Consider the following 20,544-nt stretch of genomic DNA (forward strand, 5'->3'; position numbering starts at 1 on the left):
TTCCTCTGACAACAGTTTGGTTAAATGATAATAAATAATAAGTCTCTGAGTTTGTATTATTAACTCATTAATATTGTGAATATATTCAAATTCAGTTTTTATTTCTTCACTACATAGTTCCTCTTTAAACACAATTTGAATTAATATATAAGCCTTTGTCATCTGCTTGTTTGTAGCCAATAAGCATATCTGATGACTTACAGGCCAGTGAAAACCCTGACATATGCATGAAAACCACAAAACTCTGTTGAACGGTGTAACCCCTTTGAATGCCTGCTATTAATAATGCACTAAACATCAAGGTCTAACTAACCCTTTCAGTTTAGTATTTATTTAATCCCAGTAACTGTGCTAATACTTGAGTAAACGTTCACTACTCTTAGTGAAAATAATTGTCAAAAATGCAGCAGGCAGAGATTCTTGGTCTTTGGCTGAAACAAGGTTTAGTCTCATGCCACTACAGACCAGAGTCTCTGATCATAATGTGACATTTGATTTAAAGAAATGTGTCACTGTTTCTAGGCCTTCTTATCAAAACAACACAGACGAAGATCTCTGCTGAGGATATACCATACATTGCAGTTTATTCAAGTTTTGTACACATGGTTATTATCATACATATAGTGGTTTTCCATACATGTAATATCAGAAGACATCATCAGTCAACAGAGCCTGGCACAGAGCTTAGAAGTACAGTATAACTGGCCATGGAAGGTTAAATACTAAAAAAAAATTAACATTTTGTTAAAAAAAAATACAAATAAATAGCAATGGCGTTATCATTTAAGTAAAACTACAGTAATATAAATACAACATGTTCAACAATATACTGTAGCAATATATACAAGTACTTTTTGGGGCTATATTGAAAAAGACTCATTAAAAAGAGAAAAAGGATCAACGTATGACTCGTGCAATACAAAAATAATTTATTAGTGAAAATTATTTACTCTTATTGCATATATTTGCAAACAAATTTCCTTTTCAGTCACTAAAGTCAGAACAAATCATCCTTTATTTATATATTTCCACATTATTGCATCATCTGAGAGGCTGAGAATAGAAAAAGGAACCACTCATGATCTACTTTGTAATTCTGATATTGACCAACATTTACTTGCATGTGTTTCTGAACTAGGTGCTACAACATAACGTCTATTTTCACACAAAGAGAAATAGTTCACAACCACATGATACTGAGGTAGAGAAATGTGCAGCTCTCTGCAAGTGAAATACTTTCGTTATGACCAGGTTAAACAGTGAGCATGACATGCATACTGTGCAACAACATTTGGCACAACACTGATGTGCAGTTAGCTTTGCTAATCATATAAATGAACCTGAAGTGCTCATTTGGCTCATCAAGAAGGTCATCATCTATTTGTTTTGTTACTCTGTGAATAAACATATTGAAGCTATTAACGTATTTTAATAAATTTGACCTGACAAGAGCATCCTCTGTGTTTTTAACCCGATGACAGAAAACACAAAACATCTTAAATGTGCAAACTAATTCCGAATCTCATCACTTTATCAAGTCTACAATAAAATCACATTAATATTCCTACCTTCAGATACATCTAAAAAATAATGATCACTCCCTCCTGTTTTCTCTAGTGAATGTCTCAAAATGTCATGGAGATGTCACAAAAGAGGACACCGTTACTATTAATGCTACTCATAATACTTAAAACAGTGAGGGTAAATGAAGATAACTGGTTCCAAGGCATTTTCTACAAAAAAAAAAATATTTTTGTTCTAAAACGGATATACAGTGCATTTATCTTTTAGTCTAAGAAGGCACAGACAACTTCTTTCTCCAGGAGAGAAGAGGGCTTGGACCAAGAAAATGGAGAAATGCAACATCAGTTCTCAAAGAAGAACTTAGACGTGCACATCCTGTCTTCTAATGTAATACTAACTAACTAACAAGTCTTGCATTCTAATGTTGGACAATTTCCTGTTTGCCAAATTCACATATTCATGTTGGTTCCTCTATTACTGTGCTCACACTCCATTTCATGGCACTCAAATACCAAACTCTCCCCATACCATGCGTCCTAGTTTATTACTGCAATCCTCTACAACAGTATTACCTTGTCAAAAGTGTGTAAATATAACAGGCACTTCATTCTTCCATAACGCCTGCATTTGTGAAAAGACATCTGGGATTGAACCTCCCCCTCTGGGCTGTTTGGTTCCCCGTGGCAAATAAAAATAATTATTCCACCCAAAATAAAATAAAGTAGGCCAAGATGAAGAAGTTATCAAAAATGACAGCACTCATAATCAGAAAAAGATTGCAGTGATGCTAACTCACATCCTAGACAAAAAATGGCCTGAAATCTTTCTAAAGTGGTCCTATGCTTACTCTTAAAGAGGCCACATTATTCCATTTTTCAGGTTCATTTGGGGGTCCAACTAGAATAAATTTACACACTTTAATTTAATAAAAACTCGTTATTTTTTCTCATATGGTGCATTTCTGCAGTATCCCTTTTCAAACTGTGTCTTGTACGCTGTTTCAGAGTGGGACATCTCGCCTTAGTTCAATCTTTGGTGAGAGTTGTACATAGGCCTTACTTAAGGAGCAGGATGTAACCAATCAGAGGCAGAGTAGGGCGGGTCATGCCAAGCAGAGGAGTGTGATCTAAAATAACGCTGCTACAGTAGTAGCAACTGTATGTCTGCTGACTAACTGGAGTGTATACATTTTATAATAAATACATAAAAATATATATTCATATGACTCTTGTTACATAAGTCAGGGAAGTAAAGGCTCTACTCCAACCAGGCATTTCAGGCAGCGCAGGAGCAGTGTTTTCTGTGGGAGAGTAACTTCCTTTGGCGTGGACTTTTCACTTTGCAGACCTTTCAAGTGCACAGATGCTCCAAAAGACTACCAAGGAAAGGCAAAAACCCCAAATTCACAACATTAATTTTTTAACAAAAATGTATTTACCAGACCTTTTCTTTAGCCTTTCCTTCCTTCCTTTTACCACATTTTACGCTTCTGTTCTCTGGAATAGTTCTGAGTAAACTAATGATCACTGACAACACAACAGAATCATTCAAAACGACCTGTCGACTGACTGGTCCATTTTCGATCTAGTGGCCCATGTTGGTGTTCACGCTGTGACCTATAATACTGACAGCTCCTCGTCCTCACACAGGAGAGGTTCCACCTCTGGGACGCTGAGCAGTGTGCTGGTTTTAGGAGAGCAGTTCTTCCTGTATATGACAAACTGGGCAGTCACCTTACCAGGTTAAGGCTCATACAGCATTATACAGATTATAGCAATGTTAACTTTTCTCTAGACAACTACTGATTTCTTGGCATGAATAAAAGGCTTCATGTCATCTTTTTGTAAAGCAATTTTTTGTGGCATTTTGGGATCTTTGGGCTACAGCTTAGTGTCATATCTTATTTGTTTAATTCAAACAGAAATCAACTTGTAAAAATTACAATTTAATTTTTCAGGTTAAATGCTGGTTTTGTGCTACTCTATTCTTTGGTTTGGCACCATCACTTCCTGAATTTTTTAGTATGAAGTTCATACTTAAACGATCAGACATCACAGTTGTATTGCTCCGTCAAACTATTACTCTAAGTACAGGTTGGTTGCATGCAAACTCAAATTTGTGGTCAAACATGTCCACCAGTATTTTAATTAAAGCAATTATTTGACATCAACACAGCAGGTACACATTGCAAAAGGATACGAAGAAGTCCAGTATGAGGACTCCCAGGCTGCCAATGAGCCAGGCCAGATGTTTGATGATAAAGTTCCGTTTGGAGCCCTTCAGTGCAGGCAGGATCACGATAACACTCAACCCATATGTTCCATTGCCCATCATGGCCAGGGCAAACAATAGGTACGAGGTGCCCTCTGTAGACTGTCGCTGGAACTTGAATGGATAGAGTTTATTTTATTAACAAACAAACAGCAGCACAGGACCTGTACTGGACTTGTATGCAAGTATTGTAGAGCTGCAACAACTAGTATTGTGTTGCCAACTATGATAAATGATTCATCATTTCAACCAAAGAAATGTCACATGTGCTGGGTCCAGCAGAGGATTTGTAGCATTTCTTTGTCTTTATTTATTATCAAGAGTCTTTATTGACATTTTGGCAGACTAAATAGTTAGTGGATTAACCACTGAAATAGACTTATTCTTTTCAGTGGGTATGACATCTTCCTCCTAGCATTCAAATGTGAAAACCCGCAGTCAGAAAAAAAAAAAAGGTGAGGTACTGTCAACCACAAGCCAGGTTTCTGTTTCGCTCACAACAACTTATTTGCTCTTTGTGTATATGTGCCCTTATCAACAAACCCCCTGAAGGGATGATAACCAGCAATGAATTAATTCTGCTAACAAGCACTGCATTGTCTATGGCATGGCAGTGGACAATGAAAAAAAAAAACTGTTTGTCATTTCTAAGTGTGTCATGTGGCAGGCAGCAGGAAGGATGTGTGTTTTGTCAGTGCAACTGAAATACACAGGCTAACTGAGTTCGTCACCTGCATTATACACACATCCTCCCAATAGTGTGAAACCAAAGAAACATAACCTTGACTCAGTGGTGGAGGTTTATAATGTGTTTTGGCTACTCGCCTGGTGACACATTGGACCCAAACAACACTGGGTAACCACAAAATGTGTTTACTATCGTAAAACTGAGGGTAATCAGTCCTATTTTAATTTTTCCACCAAACTGGAAAAGTAACCTGTCACTAGAAATGATATAAAGGTGGAAATGTTTGGGGTTTCTGCTGAAAAACAAACATGTTTGAACATGCAGGAATTCCCAGGGGGCAAAGCCGACTAAAATGATCTACAACAGGCATGGAGTGTGAGTGTGTTTGCATGTGTGTGCCCAGAAATACTGGCACTGGCGGGACACTGAGATGATCTCCCATCTGGTGATTAATGGCTGCATTCGATCCAGGATGTTTCCCCAGTACAACAGCACCATTGTCTTCAATGTCTGGTTCTCATTTTGACACAAATAAATCCATAAACAAGCACACAAATCCCACCACCCTCTTCAATCACAGTCACTGTTTATGGCAGACTTAAAAATAAGTTCAGTTTTCCATGGACCACTGAGAACAGACCCTGAGAATGCCGTCCAGGATCCCCCGTCCAGGATCCCCCGTCCAGGATCCCCCGTCCAGGATCCCCCGTCCAGGATCCCCCGTCAGGATCGTGGCACTCTTCACATGCAAACCATGTGATGAAAAAAGGAAACCAACTCCAACATCACTAATGAATCAAACCAACAAATCATCACTTACATTTTTATAAAGCTGGGGGAAACGTGAGCAGAGGTAGAAGACAGATGCCAGGTATCCACATATATAGCCAGTGATTTCCACTGATTTCGAGGTAGTTGGACTCTGGCAAAGATGAGGAAAAAGAGGCGAAAGGGTATAAACACAATACAAATTTGATTCATGAACACTTCTATCACCTGCACATGTACACACACAGATATGCACATCACACTGCACACAATCCACCTACCTGGGTGTCTAAAGTTGAACTATTGTCTATGATGAGTTTGGGTAAAGCCAGGAGAACTAACGTAGCAGCACCACACCACATGAAGCACAGCCACTTCAACACAGGGCTTTCTAGAGCACGCATACAAAGATATAAAACAGAGAGAGAGTGAGGACACACAAGTTATCCCCCAAAACCAATCCAACTCTTTGCCTGACTTGAAATCCATCCAAGATTCCCATAAATAGCGTTGATACGTATCTTTTTATATTACTTAAGTCCTAAAAGGTTCAAGAAACTGGGCTAAAGTACAGAGTGTAGTCATTCTGATATGTAAACATTAGTCATGCGGTCAAAGGGATATTTAACTCAGGTCTAGTAGAAGTGGAGTGTGAATCAAATTGCCCAGGACTTGTGTTAACAATGTTTGTGTTAAAAGAGGCTCAGTTTGACTGGTTTTGCAGGTCCATTACAACAGGGCTACCTAAATACTCATTCTCCCCACAGTACTGTCCAGGAATAGCTGCGAACACAGCCCCACTAATTGGGTTATGAACATGTTTCATTTTCTACACAGTATCTTAATGTTTCTCAATTCTGTTCCTGTGGGCCCATGCCCTAGATGTTTAGATGTTTCTCTGCTTCAGCGCACCTGATTTGAATAATGAGCTTGCCTGATAAGGATCCATTCATTTGAATCTGGTGTGTTGGAGAAGAGAAACATGCAGGGCAGGAGGCCCAGAGGGTCAAGATTGAAACACTGGTATAACTTCATCAAAAGTCCCCCATTATTAATCCATTTAAAATCTTTTATTATGCAACAGAAAAATCTGGACATGTTGGATTTATATCAGCAGTAACTTTACACAACTCCAAAAACACTTGAAAGCGTACATATCAAATACAGTGGACGAAAAAGTACAAACAGGGATGCAGGAGAGGAACATAAAAATTGCCCATCTGTCAGCTTCTCTGCATAGACATGAACTTAGTATTGTAACATAGGCTTGTCTGAGGGGGAGAATGGGGATCATCACAGATTGCCCAAGGTTGCAAGACATCACCACAGCCCACTTGGAGACAGGGCGAGCAAGCAATCTCAGGCCAAACGCGGTGCAACTTAGTAAAACTGATAATGGAGAACCAAATCTGCGTAGCATGATTTGACTTGGCAAGTGCAAGTGGAATAGCTCCATTTAACAGCTCTGTGAAGGGTTTTTCACAATGCATAATCTTATGTGTGTTGTCTTGGTTAAGTCTCGGTATGATTATGTGTCATTTAGCAGTCATGCACTTTTGGCTTTGGCGGTAACCACTAATAAGTGGAACAGCTGGATCTGACCCGGCCATCTCTGAAGTGATCTGGTGGCTTGTCTTTTGACTTCAGAACAACAGAGTTTTCTCATGTCTGTTATTTATTCATCTTATCCATGGAACTAATAATTACATAATGTAAAACTGCTAGTACGCCAGCCTTTGGTGGTGTGGTCCATTCGTGAGCTTTCTCCATCAATGTGAGGACTGGGATCTACCTAATCTCAGTATCTCTAGGATATATCTCTGTCGTGTGTTAATGCTCACACAATATGTCAGATAACTAAGTATGATGATCCAAAATATTAAATGTGAACAACCAGATGTGCAGGTTTTCATTTTCTATATATTTTGTGTTTGTATAGCTGTATGTGCACATACATATAGTGACTGAAATTTCATCATTAACAAAGCTGTAAAGCTAACACTGTGCTGCATCCAAAAAAAAGTCTAACTTTCACTGCAGTTCAACTGGAACAGTAACTGTGTCAACAGCAGGAAATACTTCCTTCCTCATAGTCATGATTTTCATTTATCTACAGAGACATGATATGGTTGACTAACACAGCACCGTCATCACTTCCCAGCTCAAGAACAGAAATAATGTCGGGGCTTACTTCTGCTGGAGCTGTTCTTGATTTTATAGTAGAGAAACTGGGAGATCAGGATCAGGTCTGTGAAGATGTAGAACACCACGGTAACTATCTGAGAGAGAGACATGAGAAAAAGGAGTCACAGTTTAGTTAAGATATTAGATTTTACAACTTAACTAATCCCATGTGTAAGTTATGAATAAAAGTGTTCACACTGTTGAGTGTTCTCTTTGTAGAGACAGGGTTATTAAGTTCAAAATTCAAAACCCCTGGAGTCTCGTGCTGTTGACATATTCTCCTATCTTAAGAGTGTGAAAAAGTGAACCGTAAACCTAACAGTGTCAAACGAACAATCAGTGTGAGCTATACAAACACAGATGTGAAAAAAGCCTGCAGCAAAAAGATGGCCTGAACGCAGCCTGTCTGAATGTTATGTATTAAGTCTCTAATTCCTGGGACAAGAGAGGAAATGGCTGAGTTCTGAGCTCACAGCACAGACAGACACACTCCAACAGATCAGCTGCTAAAAGTGAGTCAGGCTAGGTGGTTGCACACCAGTCAGCCACAACATTAAAATTTAATGGTGAGTGGAGAACACTGATCATCTTGTGACAATGCTCAGTGTTCTGCTGGGAAGCCTTGGGTCCTGGCATTCATGTGGATGCCACTTGACAAGAAACACCAACCCAGACACTGCTGCAGTAGTAGTACACCCCCCTTTACATCAGCGTTGACCTGTCTTACTAATTCCTCAGATACAAACCTGATCGAGCATCCATGGAATCTCCCTCCGAGTTGTTTCATGGATGCCCCACTGTGTATCAAACTTGGCTCTGACCCACTGAGGCACACCTGGCGGGTGTCATGCGGTACCTAGCATCAGGACTATTTTTGTTATTGACAGGGTGTGCTTGTTCTGCAGCGGTGTTTAGGTGGGTGTTCCATGTCTAGTGTCTCCCAGCTGAACACTGCACTGCAACCAAGTGATTAATGTTATTCCTATGGAAGTCCTTTAAATGTTGTGTCAGGTCAGTGTAGGCCTGATTGAGGATGTGTGTGTGTTCACCTGAATGGGCAGCTGGCTGGTGAGGTAGCAGCCTGCAAAGCTGGTCAGATCTCCGCTGAAGAGGAAGAAAAGAAAGCCAAAAGACATGGCCTCCTCCACTTTACCGTTCCGATAAGCTTCAATGACCTGCCTAGATAGATAGATAGATAGATAGATAGATAGATAGATAGATAGATAGATGAGTTTGACCGCAAGATGTATCACTGGTTTTAGAATGTCATGACATCACAATTATCTCGGACTTACGGTAAAGTGGAGAGCAGGAAGCAGAACATGGATATGAGTCCTATCACCACGCTGCAGTACTCCCACACATTATCCACACACTCCTCCAGCAGGTACAGGATCCACGGCGTCCCGTTGACGCACAGCGGCCTGCTCAGCGCTGGAGCTGTCCAGTTGGCGGCGGACACGTCCACAGTCTTCCCGGGGAAACGCGCGGAGGCCATGGCGAAAAAGCGGCTCCGTCAGCTGGCAGCAGGGGTCTGAGCTCCTTCCTGCTGCTAGCGGCGCCTCCAAATTGTGAGTAGACGCGTGTGTTTATTTTGGCAACAAACCCCAAACCTGTAGAAACCAGGTCTGACACACCCGCCTACCTCATAAAACAGACGTGTGATGACTGATTCTGTCATTTGACAAGCCTACAACTAAAAGCAGATCATGCGTGGAGTAAAAGCGAACAGCAAAAAAACTGTTAGAAGTGATGCAAATTGTTTAGAGTTAACCCTAAAATAATTTTAACGCCTATATCTCGGACAACCTTTCTATTTTAGTGAAGCAAGCTTAACGTAGACAGTCTATTTACTCTTAAAAATACACTAGACAGGCTCATTTGTAGCTCTATTTGCATTAGCTGTCCAGACTGTGATATTTAAGGCAAATTTGCATTGGACTTGAGGATGCTAGCAGACAATGATGCTAAAGTTAGCCTCAAGCAGCCGCTCACCTGACAGGACAGACTCGGTACGGACTGCAGAGTGTTTGTTGGACCACACGAACTGTCCCCACATCCTCACACGTTTCTCTGAACAGCGTGTTTGGCCCCTGAGGAAAATTACAGATTAGCTCCCGGTGTCACCATCAGCATCCATCGCTGTCTGGAGGTCCTCCGAGCGTCAAGACAACCGGAATGACGTCGTGACATCCTTTGAAGATTTTCAAATTAATGTCCTTACAGGGAAATATTTCAATACTTGAGACATACTGATTTACAAATTGAATATAAGGAACTTCACTCGTGATTAGTTGGTGCCAAACATTTTTTTTTTATTATATACATTATGAATAATGTATAATATATAAATGGATCATCAGATAAATGTATATGCTATTAAATGCACCAAAACACAACTGAAAATTAATAAAGGCAGTAATTAGTTTATAAAATGTGACATCTTGATATTTCATATTTAATTTGTCCCTGTATTTATTAACTTTTGTATAAATTCTGCTATTAATCCACTTTTGCATTTAATTTTCAGTTTATTTATTTATGATTTTGGCAGTTTCAGTCCTCTTTATGAATGTAGATTTGACTGTACAAATATATGCCATGCAGCAGAATTACAAACAGTTTGGCCACATATATACTATAAAAGAGAGATACAAATACATCCTTTAAGTTGTCTGCATGGTATTTAGATGTTGCAGTTTGGAATGACAGAGATTTCATTTTTACTTTTCATCAGGAAATGCCACAAGCCAATAGAATATAATTCATGGTCTTTATTTTACAAATGTAATTCAGTTAAGTGACTTCATTCCGATCTTTTAATATAGATTTCCATCTTCTGATGCGTTCCAGTCCACTTGCAGCGAGGCGTCAAATCACACAACTTTTATTTTGAAGACAGAATTGTCTCTACGACTTCATTGAAATTGACGCGCCGGAAACTACCCGCATAGTATCCAGCTTCACTGCTGATGGGTGATGTCTGGGAAAATACCGCCACCTACTGGTCACATGTGGCGATCATCAGCGCAATCTTGGAGCCAACAAATAAACAAATACAATTAAGTCAAGTCAAAAACAAATTTAAGGCTTATCTGGAATCGTTTACCTTTTTGGTGAGGCCCTCATGTTGTTTTCTTCATTATTTTTGTTTTATTATAGTTATTCGTTTCAACAATGCGATAACTGCTACTGCAGGTGGTAGGCTACTGGTGATAATCATATATTCAAGGCTCAGAGTGAACTTTTAGCAGAGATGTGTAACAAGGCCTTTCATCTTTTCCTCTAAATGGCTGCAGCCAGTAGTCTCATTATGGCATTCATGCAAACATTGAACGTTATGTCTGAGCTGGGAAAAGGGATTAGAGATAACTTTGGTTTGGAATGCAGCCACGAAGTCCCTGAGCCTCAACTCCTCTCTCTCTTAATCCCCTTTGTGGTACCACGCTTCCTTTTAGAACTCATTGTACATTCCCAGGATCATTACATCATGATTTCATGTATTGGTTGGTGGAAATATGATCAAGGTCGTTCCTCAAACAAAAGGTTAAATTTATCTTAAGGTCAACAGCCCATAGCTTGGTTGGCTACTTTAAAAGGAGAGTGGCAGAAATTAAAAAACAATTTAAAAGTCAAGGGACACGATTTTGTGTCAGGTAAACTTTAACAAAGATGAATAGGCCTACTACTACTAATACTGACCAAAATGCCAGATCTAAACATGAATTATCATTGATGTATGACATGGTCCATCCAGAACACTCAGCGGTGACTGTGCTGACAGGTTTATTTAGAGTAAAGGTGGGGAACCTCCGGCCTCCGTAAGTACACCCCCCCCCAAAAAAAAAATTAATTCAGGAAAACATTTTTCAAATGTGCAATTAAATGCCCCCGGGGCGAGTGTCTGTCTTTCCGGGCCAAGATCAAGGTTATTGAACACACGCGTGTCATCGCGTGGTGTCCTGGGTGAACAAGGGGAGGAGACGAGCGTTGGCTAAAAGGGAACATGACGAGACTTCGAAAGCTGCAAGAAGAATCTGGGCAGAAAAAAAAAAACCATCAAGGACAACCATAAAAAAAGTAGTGGAGAAAAAATAAAAAAATATATTATCTTGTGAACCATTGGAGAAGCCAGACCACTAGGTTAGGAACCACTGGCTACAACAGAGCAGAACTCAAAGTGGCAGTGAGTTATTAAAATGAATGGAAAGGGTCTTAAAAAGGTTTTAAAAGATATTACATTTAACTTTCGGATTCCTGCATACACCTTGCTGTTTTTGAGATGCCAACAGTGGAGCAAGACATCTCACAGATCTCCTTAATCCCTTAAAGAAGCTGTATTCCTTTAAAACTACTCCCTGGTTTGCGATCAAACAATTGCACCTTATCAGAATTGTCCTAAAGTTTACAGAAAAGCAGAGAAACACTGAACAGCCGTTAAAGACATCTGAAGCAGCTAACAACTCATATGAGATCAACTGTTGATGGAATTCTCTCTCTGTGAGTTTCTTCCCTTCTCTTCAGTGGGTGCTTTAACAAAGTATGATATGATGATTTGCCCTCTGCAGATATCCACTGTACCACTATACAACACAATCCCTGCATTTCAGGACAAACTGAGCACTGATGCCAGACAGGCTCGAAGCCTTATGGTGGTGGCCGGATGTGTGAGATATTTACTAAATTGAACACAGACTAAATGAATATCCTCCTTCATGGTTATGTTCACTGCCTAATGGAAACTGATACAGCCAGAAAAATAAGTTGTGCAATAATGAACCTTTCTAACAACGATCCAATGGCCTACGTCGTACTTGATATATTTCCTGACTGTACCTGAAGGCAGCACCCTACCCTGTCCCTCCCTCCATCGACCTGTTGCTGTCGCGCCTCGCGCTCTCGTCTGCCGCACGGTGGCGCGCTTTCCAATGGTGGCCGACGAGGATGACGGTACGGCTTGCACCGTGGGAGAACTTGAAGCTGTGCAGGGGCAATTTGTGTTGCCATGTACCGCTTTCTGACCGAGCCTTGGAGCCGCTGAACGAAGCTCCGCGTACAGCGTCCGTGAGCCCTCGTCCTGCAACGGAGCAGGTAAGCTGTCCGACGCGGTACCGGGCCGGGTCTGTTTTTTTGTTTGTTTGTTTTGTCTTGTTGCATATGGCTCTCTGTTCAATACAGGCATAAAACGCGGTGCTGAATGAGCGAATGTCGCCCGCATTCCCTGATGTCGGGAAAGTTGACTGGGTGAGGTGAAATCGCCGGCCGACGTGATGCCTTCAAATACCTTTCGCTCCAGAAATGTAAGGAGGAATTCACAGGGAGCGCGCAGGTGGATTGGAGAGGCTGTTGCCGTTAACACTGGCTGTAATATAAGGTGAAATACTTAATTATTGCATATAGTGACTGCGTTTGCAGGCAGGGAAAGAAATATGAAAATATACATATAAAAGATATAGAATAAAAGTAGGTGTCAGACACACAGTGCACTTAAAAATAGATATTTTTAAGATTTGATGGAAACATTGTGGCATCCTAGACTACTTATTGTACACCTGCTGTACTTCCATGCCTCCCTCCCTCCCTGCCTGTCTCCCCCACTCCCTCTGCCTCACGGTGTTTCGGTGTAAATACAGTGGAATGTGCTCCGAGAGCTTGAAAGGCGAGTTCAGTGGCATTACTCGCATGTGGTCCGTGCATTTTTTTTTCTTTATGCTCTGTGCAAGTCTAAATCCACTGTTGCTCCATCTGTGTGTGGAGACAGAGACCGAGAGAGGGAAAGGGAGGGGAGGAGTGGAGGGGAGGGGAGGGGATTGGATGGGGGATTCCTCAAGGTCACAGACTTCAGAGATTGGACAGATGTTGATGTCCCAAGATGGAGGGACATGATAAGGACTGTCCCGCTGAATGTATGAAAATAGTTTTTTATTGGTGTCCTAGCCTTCTTAGGGCAGGACAGACAGATGGACACACAGCTCATGTGCACTCACTGGCTTCCTTACAGACTGCGGTTGCTAAAATCCAAGTATTATTGGATTTCTATGGTGTCACATAGAGTATTAATTCACATGCTTTAGACAGGATTGCAACTCCTTCATTTGATTTGATCTCAGGATCTCTGAGGGACAGGGGCGAAATGTATAAACATTAAATAAAAAAGGGGCACCAGCACCCAGAAAGGGCACGTTAGAAGAGCATTATATCATGTTGTATCTACCATCGGGGCATCCCAGAGGGCACTTTGGTGGCGTTCTTTCAGACACAGGGGGTGAATGGATGTTTGTCTCAATTTCCACTGAGCAGTCCAGCTCTGTTCAGTATTTACATATGACAATGGATAGTTTTAATTTTCCATTATCAAAAGTTGTGGATGGTCCCAAAAAAACTGCTCCATGCTGTCCTGTTTCTGCATTACCCCTCTTCGATACTGGTGCCTAGCACACTGCTCTGCAACTAAAAGAGGGAGTTAAAGCAACATTATGTAGAAATGGGCATATTGTGCAATTTGGTGCCCCCCACAGTTTCTGAGTACAACATTACTGTCGTAAATACAATCAGTTATCAGACATAATGTAGGTGCTAACTACAAACAAAGCTCATCACGTCATAACAATATCATGTGTTGAAGACACAGTAAACGTGTGTAATGCTGTGATCCGACCCTCTTGCTGAAGTTACACAGTGCAGAAGCAAGTGATGGGGGGGCGGAGTGGCCGAGACAGAGACACTGTTCACCCTGTTCCACACACTGAACCATCAACATGATTTAGAAGCTGTTATTTTAAGGTCAAAAAGTTACATAACGTTGCTAACCTGAGTTTATGGGAGGTTATCTTTTAGCGTGTTTGCGTTTCCTTGTGCTGATGGCATTTAGCTGATGTCCCTTTCCGAAATGTGCACCTGGCAAGTGAGAGCAGTAATGCATCATAGGTTAAATCACCTATTCGACCCACTTAGTCACTCAGGAAGCAGGAAACCTCTGTAGTGTGGCGGATGCAAGCTGCAAAATCATTTCTAAACTTAGAAACATATTAAACATGTATTGAGGAGGATATTTGAGAGCAGCTCACTATTAAGAATGAGGTCCTCGCATTTAGTGCACCGAATTTATCGCTCCAAGCCTGCACTCCAGGTTTACTGGATCCGTATGCTGAAACCAGAACATGCTTCCGTTCAGCTCTCGGGGCAAGATTCTTGAGTTCAGGCTGCGGGAAAGCAGTGGGGAATGATGAATAATGAATGGTTTAGAGAATGCCTGTGAATGTTGGTTGGCGAAGTGTGGCAATAATGCACTCTTCCAGCCAGCCCCTCTCCTCTCTGCTGTGGAAATCCTCTCAGCAGTCGTGAGTTTCACAGCGCCGCAGAGCCAGAGGAACCCCCCCCTCCACACTTTAGGTTCAATTCACTCGCGTTTGTCACAGTTACGCCTCCAGAGACTCAGACACACAGTTACACACGGTGAAGTCAGTTTTAAATCAGCCTGTAGAGACCGTATTTTTTTCCCGCTGTCTGGGATTCAAGTGTCGTTTCACCTTGGTATCCAGCACGGTGGGTCGCACAAGATATTTTTGTGCGACCAATTGGGGTTAAAGCTGTTTATAAGAGTTTATAAACACAAACCTTCCATATGATGGATCATTTTCTGGTTCATGATTTTATTTATAGTGTGTACTGGAACAGTTTTTACATGCTATAAATGTTAAAGTTCTCATGATGCAGCACCTCTATCTGTCTGACTGCTTAGTGTGCAGTTTTAGTTAGTTTTAGTCTGCAGTCAGCTCTGATTGGCCAACTCTCACAGGCCTGAGCAAATGACACCGACCGTGTTACCACATCGCCTCTTCTGGTGTTTTTGCCCCCATGCCTTGACCTTTTTGTAGATTCAAAAAGATATGGACGTTTGACTTTTCACAATACAGGACTCTTCAGGTGTTACAGACAGAGACAGGTAAACTTCATCCACTAGATTATTCCTGTAGCATGTCAAAAGAGCTGAATGGGATGCGCAATATGGATTTATGTTGAGTTTTTCCCTTCTCTCAGAACCTTTGCAGTCATGTTCTCTTCCTTTGTAACTGTAACAGATGTCCGCACCGGCAGCAACTGTTTAGTTGCACATTCTTGATTTTAGAGTTTGTTTATTTTTAAACAACTGAGATAATCACAATTTCTTGTTGGGTGTGTTTGAACTACATACATGTATCTCTACCTTTTTTCCTGTTTGAGTTATCGTTTGGATAATGTCTTAAGAAATTAATTTAAAATGTATTATTGAGCACACTTAAGTTATGTGTTGGTGCACCAGTGCAACCAAAGGGATGGAATAGTTTGGACACCTTTTCTGTGTTTATTGACTGATTTCAAACCAGTGTTTATCAGGCGGATATTCATCGTGTATCACCAGAGCTTAGCCAGTCTGACATAAGTGTCACATTAAGTGTTGCCGTGGTCTGTTTCTAGTTTCTCTTATCAGGTCCACAGTGACCGCTCTCCAGAAAGTGAGATCCTCACCTCCTCCCCTCCTCGCGCTCAGTCTCTCTCTCTGTCTCCCCACATTTCCCATTCTGTCTGTCTTTATCTCTCAGTGTGTTTTACAGGAGCTATTTTCTCCGGCTCCTGTCATACTGTAATTCCCAATCGGAGCTCCGCAGCTGCATAACTGCAGGGCATAAATAATGGAGAACTTTCCCTTTCGCCCCGCTCACACACATGTGCGCACACACACACACACACACACACACACACACACACACACACACACACACACACACACACACACACACACACACACACACATACAGTCACCCACATTTATACAGTAGACTCTTACAGTATGTTCCTAAGCTGAACCTCGGGGACCTATCTTTCAAGAAGCCTTAGCTGAGTCCTCTGCAGAAGTGTGGATAATTTTCCAAAGAAGTCTTCAGGGAGTCTCTTCTTTGTGACTTATTCATCTTATTTATTCATGATATTCATGGCATCAGTTACATAACTGATTGGCCTAGATATAAAGAATAAATACCGATGTAATCGTACCATTTATATGGACGATAGATTTCTGCTCAGGATGTTCTCAGAGGACCAAAACATTAGATGTCACAGTGCGGTATATACTTTGACTGTTGGATGTATGGAGGCCTTTTGACAGATTGGAACTGAAGGGTGAGTCGAGTCGCTCATTGAAAGAAAGATAATCTGACAACAATATTTTAAGCAATTAATCGTTTGGGTTGTTAATGTGTGGTTTTGGACAGCTTCTGTGTCTCAGGAGGCAGAGCAGGGCATCTGCTAATCTTAGGGTTGGTAGTTCGGTCACCGGCTCTGGCTTCATATGGAAGTGTCCTTGGGCAAGACACTGAACCCAAATGGCTTTTCCATTGGCGTGTGAGCGGAAGTGTGAATGGCTTAGCGCAGAGGGTAAGGAAGCGCCGCACAACTTGTTGTTTTCGATATCCCCCTGCTCCAACACACCTGATCCAAATGAACGAGTCGTTATCAGGCTTCAGCAGAGCCCGAATGAGACAATACCAACACTCTCCCCTTGTGCTCTGAACTCTCAGTCAGAGTCAGATAATATTGCCACTAGCTGCATGGCTAACTGAGCTAACTTGCTAATAGCAGCAGTGAGGGGTTACTCAGGTGATACACTGTTCCCTGTCCCATTTCTTGGATGTTGCACTTTTAATATACAATTGTTAGTGTATAATGAGCAAACATAATCAGTGAAAGTCATGAGGATGTCTGTTCAAAGTGTTCCTGCCTGCTGAACGACAGCCAGTTGGGCATATTTATCTTTATTTTAATGGTGCGAGATGAGAGCAACTTCAAACAGTATTTTGAAAAGCAGCTTTCCAACAGTGTCAGGCTGCCTCTGCCCCATTTTGAAATCCTTGTAATAATTACATCAAAAAAAGAACAAGAGAGAGACAGAAAGAAAAAAGAAAGAAAGAAAGAAAGAAGTATTTCTTCCACATCCTGCTTCTGTAAATTCAGATATGAAGCAGTAATGAAGATAAAACAGTGGAATGTGGGACTCTTTCCTCCTGCTGTTGTCCCCTTCTGTTTCTCCCTTTCACCCGGCTACTCTCTCTAGTATTTGTGTGTGACCGTGTGTGTGTGTGTGTGTGAAATGTCTTGCAGGCCGAGCAGGTGCACATTACAGAGAAGGACAGGGCCGACTGAGCAGAGAGAGAGGGAGAGACGAGGCAGGGAGGAAGGGGTGGTCTCTCTTATAGGTCGTACAAAAGAACCAGTGTTTCCTCTCCCCGAGCGCTGAGTGAAGGCAGTCGTGGCGGTGCAGGAGGAAAGAGAGAGAGGCCCTTCGCTCACATTGTCCTCACATAGCCCCTAACCCTCTCAGGCACCCCCCACCATACACAACGCACCCCCCGTCACCCCTCACCCAGTGGCCCACTCGCAGCTCTCCTGCAACATGTGGGTGCCTGCTAGAGCTTTACATCTAATAGGAGTTCATGAGAAGAAGCGGTGTTGTTTGTCAGAAGCTCGATGGACAACAGTAAGAAGATAATGAAAAGTGCAGCTCAGTTATGCTGTTTAGTACAGGTGAGAACAAGGTACGGTGTGTGTGTGTGTGTGTGTGTGTGTGTGTGTGTGTGTGTGTGTGTTTAAAGGCTGCATTCCTGAGCTTGCTGAGCCGTAGCTGGGTGATTAATAGTAACTAGCTGATTGTTTAAGAACCGAAATTCCTCAGGCCCATTTTTTTCCTCTGCTTTTACACACACACACACACACACACACACACACACACACACACACACACACACACACACACACTGGCGCTCAGTCACTCAGGCGTGCTGAGATATAGGGAGAGCAGGAAAGGATACAGTAAATAAACACAACAGTCCACCAGCGAGGACAGAGAGAGAGAGGGACGACGTGTGTGTATGTATTGCACTGTATGTACAAGTGTGTGTGTGTTTGTGTGCAAGCATGTTGTGAGGCATTCAGGTAGAATAATGGAAGCTCAGTATGCGAGTTGTCTGCAGGTTACACTGGGAATTCAGGACAGCGAAACATTATCCACCTCTGGCTTTTCCCTCGCTGGTTCTCTGTCAGCTCTTTGCCTTTCACTGCGTGTGTGTCTTTTCTTGATCCTCTCCATCTTTATTCCCTGCTTCTTTCTTTCTTACTTTCTTTCTTTCTTTCTGGTGAATATATATTCTTGCCCCCTTTACTGATTGAAACTTTAAAACTGTTTCATCAGAAACTAAATATAAAAAATCTTCGTAAAGGAAGGATGACTTATTTTATGACTGTTGTAACAGACTGTATTTGTTTTAGCTAGGTGTACTATCACTATCTAGCTTTAATGACAAACCTTTTAATAAACTGCAAATTGGGATTTTATGTCTTGTTGTGTTCAATAGTTTAAGAATATATAAAGTAGGGATGTGCTTGATGACTAATTTCCCTGACATTTAAATGGACGTTTAAACTAAACTGTCTAAAAAAAACATTGCAGATGTATTATAAGTAGCATGTGGCTGCGTGACATCTTAGACTCAACAGTTAACTGACGTTGTTAACATTAGTAACAGATGCTCTTTGACAAGGAAGATGCTTCAATGCAAATAATGTATTATGTCAAAATGTCATTTGAAAACGTACAATATTATAAGAATTTTATTACTTTTCAGGGACTATAATTCCCATCATGGCTAGCAAGAGTAGCAATGAACATCCTAAGAAAATTGATAGACGACTTTTTGAATTAGTAATCGCTTAAATGTTTCAGTCATTTCTCAAGTATCACACATTTGCTGTCACCAGCCATGTAAATGGAACGATTTGCCTCTTCTCGTTGTCTTTTCTCAGAGTTGGACAAAAGAAGCAATGTGAAGATGTATTGGGCACTGGGAAACTGTCATGAGAACATTAAAAGTGCAATATGTGTCTGAACATGGGAGTAGTTGTCCTCATTTACCCACTAACATTGCTGATGAATATACATCCACGTGACGTAAGGCACAACCTGTTCACGGACAAATTCATTTTTGTATGTTTTGTCCTCACTACAATTAGTCATGTTAGCAGACTTCATTCCTCCTTCTTTGACTCAATTCCTGCAAAACCAACAGGAAACCAAATCAAATGTACTTTTACCTTAATGAAATTGTGAATTTCTCTGCATTTGAACATTGTTTGTCAACATCTGGGATGATCTAAGTACACAACTTGACAAGATATGTAACAAAGTTCTAGACATTTTAGACATTTTAATGCCGAAATGTTACATGTCATACCGTTAAAGTTGAAAATAATCAGCAGATTAATCACTAATGAAAATGTTGGTAAGCTGCAGCTCTATCATGCACATCCATCATACAGTAGTGATATACCGAACAGTATGTGTAGATCACATGTTGCAGGGTGTTGGTACCTGATGTCCCTCCAACACACACTTGCTGTCCCTTCAACATGCAGACATGCAGAAGCCCTGATTGTTGCTCTACATAACCAGGATAATGTGTGTGTGTGTGTGTGTGTGTGTGTATGCGCGCGTGCATGTGTGTGTGTGAGAAAGAGTCTCTGTCTGTGTGCTACAGATAAATCCCCCTGCTCTGTATTTATGCTTGTTTTGTTGTTGTGATCCCAGCGGCCTGGCTTTGACCAATACGAATTCCTGATGTGGTATCCTGGCAATGGGCGGCTTTCCATGGCCATCAGCGGCTTGGCAGGAGAGATAACGGTCTCCCAAGCGCTGCGCTTTGTGCCGTCCTCTGCCCGAGCTTGGGCTCGCTCCAATGTGACTTTGAGAGAAATGGTGTGAGCAGGAGATAGATGGCGTCTGATTGTGGAGGGTAGCGGGCGCGGGGGAGCAGACAATGACACAGATACATACGCTTAGCTGCTCATTCTCTGAAAGGAGGCGGCAGCAGACGAGCTGGGTGGCTGCTTTGAGGAGTGTGTGTGAGTGTGTGTGTGTGTTTCCGTCTTGCTAAGATATTTCTGTAAAAAGCAGAGGAACATGAAGAGTGGGTGTGTTTGGGTCTCTTGTCATTGTGTGAGACCAGAGACGTAACACACTTTCAGAATGAGCGTACATGAATCGTGCATGAATGTGTTTGTACGTGTGTGTGCGTGGTGTG

At 41.6% G+C, this 20,544-nt stretch overlaps 2 protein-coding genes across 10 annotated transcripts in view; one reads left to right on the forward strand and one right to left on the reverse strand.

Annotated features, from left to right (window-relative positions):
* Positions 1–556: 556 nt before the first annotated feature.
* Positions 557–9,624, reverse strand: LOC119011371 (lysosomal amino acid transporter 1 homolog). 4 transcript variants are annotated; one of them, XM_037084457.1, is made up of 8 exons: positions 9,431–9,624; positions 8,731–8,987; positions 8,485–8,614; positions 7,443–7,530; positions 5,533–5,642; positions 5,304–5,405; positions 3,724–3,909; positions 557–3,257 (listed from the first exon to the last, which is right to left on the reverse strand). In XM_037084457.1, exons 2-8 carry the CDS (start codon positions 8,931–8,933, stop codon positions 3,141–3,143), a joined length of 936 nt encoding a protein of 311 aa, XP_036940352.1. In that variant the 5' UTR covers positions 8,934–8,987; positions 9,431–9,624; the 3' UTR covers positions 557–3,140. The 4 variants fall into 4 exon arrangements, with proteins under 4 accessions (XP_036940352.1, XP_036940327.1, XP_036940335.1 ...); XM_037084432.1 differs by having other exon boundaries at positions 8,731–8,997; XM_037084440.1 differs by having other exon boundaries at positions 8,731–9,063.
* A 2,660-nt stretch (positions 9,625–12,284) lies between these two features.
* veph1 (ventricular zone expressed PH domain-containing 1) overlaps positions 12,285–20,544 on the forward strand; it is an 86,633-nt gene continuing 78,373 nt past the window's right edge. The window contains exons 1-2 of one of the 6 annotated variants that reach the window (XM_037082745.1): positions 12,286–12,809; positions 17,573–17,995. The gene's annotated coding sequence lies outside the window, so the exon portion shown is untranslated. Of the gene's footprint in view, positions 12,810–17,572; positions 17,996–20,544 lie in introns of all 6 variants that reach the window. The other 5 variants (XM_037082764.1, XM_037082782.1, XM_037082753.1 and 2 more) reach the window with 5 other exon arrangements.

Source organism: Acanthopagrus latus, chromosome 2, assembly GCF_904848185.1.
Source record: "Acanthopagrus latus isolate v.2019 chromosome 2, fAcaLat1.1, whole genome shotgun sequence".
Lineage (NCBI taxonomy): Eukaryota > Metazoa > Chordata > Actinopteri > Spariformes > Sparidae > Acanthopagrus > Acanthopagrus latus.